The sequence below is a fragment of the Montipora foliosa genome, chromosome 14 (genome assembly GCF_036669935.1).
Source record: "Montipora foliosa isolate CH-2021 chromosome 14, ASM3666993v2, whole genome shotgun sequence".
Classification (NCBI taxonomy): Eukaryota; Metazoa; Cnidaria; class Anthozoa; order Scleractinia; family Acroporidae; genus Montipora; species Montipora foliosa.
In genome coordinates, this window is record NC_090882.1 from 2,468,135 (window position 1) to 2,475,634 (window position 7,500).

The 7,500-nt window shown below is 43.5% G+C and overlaps 1 protein-coding gene across 6 annotated transcripts in view; it reads right to left on the reverse strand.

Moving 5' to 3' along the window:
• LOC137984688 (uncharacterized) overlaps window positions 1-7,500 on the reverse strand; it is an 85,219-nt gene that overhangs the window by 66,851 nt on the left and 10,868 nt on the right. For all 6 annotated transcript variants that reach the window (XM_068831937.1, XM_068831935.1, XM_068831936.1 and 3 more), the window contains exon 2: window positions 460-1,371. In XM_068831937.1, the coding sequence (XP_068688038.1) occupies window positions 460-1,330 (871 nt within the window). In that variant the 5' untranslated portion in view covers window positions 1,331-1,371. The remainder of the gene's footprint in view (window positions 1-459; window positions 1,372-7,500) is intronic.

Sequence of the window (7,500 nt, forward strand, 5' to 3'; positions counted from 1 at the left end):
GCAGGGACTGTCTTCTACTCTCACCCTTGCCAATACTGAACAAGATCACAGATGCCGAAATCCTTTCACCATCATAGTGGCGACTGGATTTCATTCTTGAAAAGTTACATTGCACTTCCTTCTGCTTCCGAAGTAATTTCACCAAATGCTTTAGAAGCTAGCAAAAACGTCTGGTAATGTACATTTACAAGAGCATGGGCTGCCAAATCGTAGATGTTATAAAAATTGCGTGCTTCAACGCAATAACTCTAAAAACTGAAAAGAAATCGGTTAAAAATCTTTCGAACAAAGTGTAGGCTACCATAGCCTCTTGTTTTTATGTAACTTTTGTGACGTACAGGAAAAGTATATGGGGTATGCTTTCTTTGTAACCTGGAAGTTCTGTCTGTCTAGTTAGGCTGAATGCTATCTCCTGCCATTTCAAAAAAGGTTTTAAAACATTTAAGTCATACTTTTTACCTGTCTTTTTCGCCTCCACCTTTATTTTTAACTCATAGATCTCCTTCAGTAACACCTTGAAATCTTCTTTGGTTGGAGTCTCTTCCAGTTTCATTCTCAAGTACTCCAAAGCTGAAGTTTCATCCTTCACTACCCTTTGCACCAACACAGCGACTTCTTGTTTGTTAGACTCCACGCTTTGTTTTATGGCTGTTAAAAGACCCCTAATCTCTTCCCTATCTGCATTTTCGCTCTCCAAACATGTGATGTATGCTTGATTCTGTTCCCTTACCTGCTGTTCCATCAAAGGGACTTTTTCTATTGGAAAGTCAGATGCAGTCAAGCTTCCAATGGCAACAATCGATTCAGTCGAGATTCCCAGAGCTTCAAACGCTTCTTTAGCATACTGAATGTTCTGATCAAACGTGGCTTTGTCCATCTCTAAGCGAGAAGAATGAAAAACTGTATTCCTTAAACGCCGAAGCTGATCAGTGGCCAGTGCAATGGTCTCCATATTATCTCCTACTGGGCTCAACACAGATCCATGGAAACTTCCATGAGGAACAGCTCGGGGTTTCACATACAAATCATTGAGTGTTTTGGAATGAATTCTGAACGACTTTGCAAAGATGGTAGCCTGGAATAAGGCGGTGCAATCCCACTCATTGTACGACTCGCTAGTAGGAACTTTACTTGTCCCTTCCTCTTCAGCGGCAAAGAGATCTCTCACAGTAGTGGAGTCATCCCAAAGCTGTGAACCAGGGCGACGCTCAATGGTGGTGTCCCACATCGTCTTGAAAGTCTTACGTAAAGCCTTTGGAAATTCATTCAAGACCAGAGACAAATACTTCAAATGATTTAACTCCTCTTCATGATAAGGGTGCACTGACATCACGAGTGATGATAAAGGAATGCCACAATGGCAAGAAAAGCCTAAACCAAAAATAAATAGTCAATAAATGAGAAGATTTAAGTAAACAAATAACTCATTTGGTAAGAGGATAATGAAAACATGGTAATCGTTCCCCTTCCCGAAGGCCAAGCGCATGACATTCATCAACAAGCTGTACGAGCATTGAATATTCATTTTCATGTTCAGAAGAACGCCGCCTATGGAATATTTAATTTTATAGTTTATTGTATTATTTTATTTGTTATTATTGTAAAGCGTGTTTGAGCGTCAGGAATTCACGCTATATAAATAAACTATTATTATTAAGTGTAATGCCCGCGGACACAAAGCAATTAACTGCCCAACTCTAGCGAGAAAGTGTTTCCTATGTGGCAAGCAAAGTCATGAAGCGAGGAAATGACGATCAGGTGGACGGAAGTCAGGAGGCCTAGGTAAATATGGTAACCCTGTGCAACGTGGTCAAGTTAGCGCTGGCTGTTTGGTTAAGTTACCAGATCTTAACGCTACCCCCGAGGAAGTCGTGTATTCAAAATGATTAGCTTCTGTTAGCCTGTGGCAAGAAAGTTCTGTTGCTAAGTAATGCATGTGTTGAACCCTTAACTGGAGTAAGAAGTGAGATGCCTGTTGGAAAGGGCAGAGTTGGAGAGAAGACTGTCGACGTTTTAAGAGATACCGGTTGCAGTGGAGTTGTAGCCAAGAAGGACCTTGTCTGCGAGGATCAGTTCACCGGAGATTTTAACGTCATGTTGCTTATTGACAACACAGCGAGGAAGGTGCCTATAGCAAGAATTTATGTTGATACGCCTTATCTTAAGGGTCATGTAGAAGCGCAGTGCCTTTCAGATCCTATCTACGACCTAATTATTGGTAATGTACGTGATGCAAGGGACGCACAAAATCCAGACCCCAGTTGGCAAGAGGCTTGTGCAGTAACTACCCGAGGTCAAGCTAAGAAAAAGGATGAACGCACTACTTTGAAGGTGCCTAGTACCTGTGAAAACCCTACTGTGGATAGAGAGAAGCTCAAGCAGCTGCAACGTGAAGATGAGATTCTGCGTAAGTACTGGGATCGAGACGGTGTGCTAGTAAAGGGTCAGGCGGTGATTTCTTTCGAAGAAAAATCTGGAGTACTGTACCGCTTATATAAGCATCCTAAAGTAAACGGTGGTAAACTGCTTAAACAAGTTGAGACGCCCCATAATGGAAGTAGCTCACGGATCGATCATGGGCGGTCACATGGGCATCAAGAAAACAACAGATAAGATCCAGAGTGCATTTTATTGGCCTGGGATTCAAGGTGACGTAACCCGATTTGCAAGTCCTGTGATGTGTGTCAGAAGACCGTAAGTAACGGATCAGTACCGAAGGTACCGTTAGAGAAGATGCCGCTGATAGACAAGCTCTTTAAGAGAGTAGCAATAGATCTTGTTGGTCCTATCAGTCCCCCGAGTGAAGAAGGACACAGATATATATTGACACTGGTAGATTTTTCGACTCGCTACCCTGAGACTGTGCCACTAAAGAACATGGACCCAGAGACTGTAGCAGAGGCATTGGTAGATATCTTCAGCCGTCTAGGAGTACCTGAAGAAATCCTGAGTGATCTGGGTACGCAATTGGTTTCTGACTGTATGAGAGAAGTCACCCGACTACTAAGCATTAAACAGCTTACAACAACACCCTATCACCCGATGTGTAACGGTTTAACAGAGAAGTTCAATGGAACAATGAAGTCTATGCTGAAGAGACTGTGTAGTGAGCAGCCCAGACAGTGGCATCGCTACATAAACCCGCTGTTGTTTGCTTATCGTGAAGTTGCCCAGGAGTCCACCAGTTGGTTTTTCACCGTTTGAGCTGTTATATGGAAGAGCTGTTAGAGGACCAATGGCTATACTCAAACAGCTGTGGACAAAAGAAGTTGACGAGCCTGAGGTAAAGAACAGTTACCAGTGCGTTTTTGAATTACGAGAGAAGTCAGAAGATACCCTTAAACTCACCCATAGTGAACTGGAGAAAGCCCAGCAGAAAGGAAAGCACTATTACGACCGCAAGTCTAAAAGTTAGGAAGTTCCAGTCAGGTGAGAAAGTGCTTGTACGGCTACCTACCGACCATAACAAGCTACTTAAGCAGTGAAAGGGTCCCCTTGAAGTTAGTTCTGTGGTAGGTCTCAATGACTACAAAGTAAAAGTAAAAGGCAAGGAGAAAGTTTACCACGCTAACCATCTTAAAAAATACTTTGAGCGAGAGGAGACTACAGCCGAAGGAGCAGTAGCTGGTGGAGTAGGCGCTTCGTGTGTAGACGATGCTGTCGACTGTGCAGCTAAAGCTGATGAAGCAGAGGGAGAAAACATTGATTTTTTAGAGCTTGGTGGATATGTAGCAAAGGAATCGATCGAGGATGCTGAAACTGGACCAAATCTGACGGATGAGCAACGGAATGAATTTATGCATCTGGCTAAACAGTTCACGAATTTATTTACTGAAGCACCAGGTGCCACAGACCTCGTTCAGCATCATATTAAACTCATTTCAAATGAGCCGGTTAGATCAAGACCTTACCCAGTACCTTACAGCATCAGAGAATCACTGAGAAGAGATATTGCCGACATGATCAAAATGGGAGTTATTAGAGAGTCCAGTTCTCCGTATGCGTCACTTGTGGTAGTAGTGAAGAAAAAAGACAAGACAAACCGCGTTTGCGTTGATTATCGGAAATTAAATGAACTAACTGTATTTGATCCCGAGCCTATGCCAACTGCTGAACATTTGTTTCAGAAGCTTAGCGGAGACACGTTTTACTCAAAAATTGATCTTAGCAAAGGATATTGGTACTGATAACAATACCAGAGGCGTTCGTAACACCTGACGGGTCGTACGAGGTCTTGAAGATGCCGTTTGGAATGATCAACTCGGCAGCAACAGTGAAGCGCGCAATGAAGAAGTTGCTAGAAGATCTAGCCAATGTTGATTTCTACTGGGATGATATATTGGTTCACACTCGTACGTGGGAAGAACATATTAGAGCCCTAAGGGAGCTATTTTCGCGCCTTGTACAAGCGGGGTTCACTATTAGACCTACCAATTGCCTATTCGGTGTAAACAGTGTGGACTTCCTAGGCCATCGACTGGAGCAAGGAATGATTGGTCTACATCAGGATAACGTGGAGAAAATTAAAGATGCCCCAAGGCCAAGCACAAAGAAACAGGTGCGATCATTTATGGGTCTAGCAGGATACTACAGAGATTTCATCCTCAACTTTGCAGCGATCACAGTGCCCTTATGGGATCTCACACAGAAAGGCCAACCTAATAAAGTTGAGTGGGGTGAAGCACAAGAGAAAGCCTACCAAACAATCTAGTCTTACCTAACAAGTGAGCCTATTTTACGACTCCCCGATCCAGCTAAAACCTACTTTTTAAGGGTGGACGCCTCCAACAGTGGAATCGGTGCAGTATTAATGCAGAAACATGATAAGAAGTTGTTTCCCGTTTGCTACGCAAGCAAGAAATTGACAGGTGCAGAAAGGAACTACTCAAATGAGAAAGAATGTCTAGCGATTGTATGGAGTATCAAGAAATTTGATCTTTATTTGTACGGAGTTTCTTTTGTTCTTCAGACGGACCATGAACACTTAAAAGTACATGAACAGTGCTAAGTTCGCTAACGGACGGCTTATGCGTTGGGCCATGTTTTTGCAGTTATTCATTCATAGTTGAAGCCATTAAGGGCTCAGAGAACGTTGGAGCAGATTACTTGAGTCGTGCTGAGGAATAAGTTTATTGACATTGAACTGCCCCTTATTTAGCAATTTTTCTTGTTTAGGATAAATTTGGCAAATTTCTTCTAGAAGGGGGTTATGTTACGAAAAATAGCATTGCGTGACAAGCGTTACTTTCTAGAAGCTTCGCGAGAGTTCGTAGTTTGTTTATTTTTAGGTCAGTGCGTAAGCGTTTCTAAATCGGTGTGTTTTGTAATCTTTCTATAATTAGATTGATTACTATTTTAGAAAGTTCTAGAAGCTTATTGTGAGAGTATATAAGTAGACGGGTCGAAGCGGAGATTTTTTAAACTAGTTTTTTACAAGCGAAGAGAGTTGGCGTTAGCCGTGTTTAGTGTGACAGAAGTAGTGTTTATTCAAGTTGGCGAAGGCCGTGTAAGTTTATCGAGTACGTGTTGTTCAGAGTTTTACTTCGTGGAAACTACGTTCACTTTGGAATAAATCTTCTTGTTGTTGTTCCGACAACCCTGCATTCAGTTTAGTTTGCAAGCTACCTGTCCTCAAAACATTCGAACTCGTAACAGACGGGCAAGCCACACACAAGTGCTATGCATGTGGGAGGACAGGGCATTTTGCGCGTGACAAGGTGTGTCCTGCGAGGGGTAAGACGTGTGCAAAGTGTGGTAGGAAGGGGCACTGGGCAATATGCTGTAGGCATGAGGCGGATGGAAAGCAGAGCAAGAGTGGTTGGAGAGTTAGTGGGAGTAATAGTCAGCGAAAAAGCAGTGTTGGATGCAAACGACCGCTAAGGCCCAGTCAGCAAATTAATCAAGTGGAATATGATAGTGGAGATGAACCTTTCGCCTTCCCAGTAAGCCTCAGTGGGGAAACAGCATGTGAAGATAACATTGTAGCAGTGAAGATCAATGGTACCGCTACTAAGATGCTTGTTGATTCTGGGGCGTAGTTTACTGTACTTGGTGAGCGGCAGTTTCACAGCCTTGTGAGGAGTGGCCTTAAAGCAAAATTGCAACCAGAAGAGTGGAATCTTCGTGTCTATGGAAATAGGTGTTTACCGGTTGTTAGCAAATTTGAGGCTACTATTGAATGTCATGGGCAGACGGTGACGGAGACTGTTCTTGTTATGCAGGGTGTCTGCTAGGTAGCTCAGCTGCTAAGTGCCTACAAGTGCTCAATGTTGGACCAGAACCAGCGACTATGATAACAGTTTATTCTGTTGACAGTGACATTGAAAGTATTGCGGACCGTTTTACGAAGGCGTTCTCTGGAGTGGGCAAGCTGTCTGGTTACCAACTTAAGCTGCATATTGATAGCAAAGTTACACCAGTAGCACAGAAACCGAGGCGGGTACCATAGCCATTGAAAGATAAAGTCTAGCAGAAGATTGAAGAGTTACTTAATCTTGACATCATCGAAAAAGTGTCAGGCCCAACAACCTGGGTCAGCGCTGCTGTATTCGTTCCCCAGCCAATCAAAGATGAAGTGCGGATATGTGTTGACATGAGGCGCGCAAACGAGGCATTTTAAAGGGAGAAGTTACCCATTCCTACAGTGGACGAGGTGTTGGAAGAAATAAATGGGAGCACAGTTTTCTCCAAGCTAGACATGAACATGGGTTTTCATCAAATTGAGCTCGAAGAAGCATCCAGGGATATCACGACATCATCGGCAGCTGGTGATTCACTGTTTCGTTACAAGATGCTGAGTTTTGGTGTGAACAGTGCTCCTGAATAGTATCAGAACATTGTAAGGCAGACGATTTCTGACTGCCCTGGGGCCACCAATATAGCTGATGACATTGTTGTTCACGGGAAAACGACAGAGGAGTACGACAGAAATCTTATCACATTGCTACACCATTTTCAAGAGAGAAACTTGACCCTCAACAAGGATAAGTGCAAGATTGAAATGAGTCAGATTGCCTTCATGGGACTGCTTTTAAATAAGCATGATGTTCGCATTTGAATATATTTATATAGCCTTATAAGCTCTTGTGGGACCAACAGAGGAAAAGGTCAGAGCCGTTCGTGAAACAGAGCCCCCCATTTATGTTGCCGAGCTGAGGAGTTTTCTAGGACTCATCAGTTTCAGCTCAAGGTTCCTACCAAATTTTGCAACCACAGCGAAACCACTACGGACGTTGACACGGCAGGACACCAAATGGAAGTGGGGCAAGGAGGAAAACGAAGCGTTTGAGGTCATTGAAGAGACAATTGGCGTAGGCATCAATGATGGCTTTTTATGACAAAAATGCTGCGACGAAGGTGGTCACTGACGTGAGCCCAGTTGGACTTGGGGCTATCCTTGTACAAGAGCAGCAGGGAGTAAAGAGAGCAGTTGCATTTCCCAGCCGTAGCTTAAGCGACGTTGAGCGTCGCTACAGCCAAACAGAAAAGGGGGCATTGGGA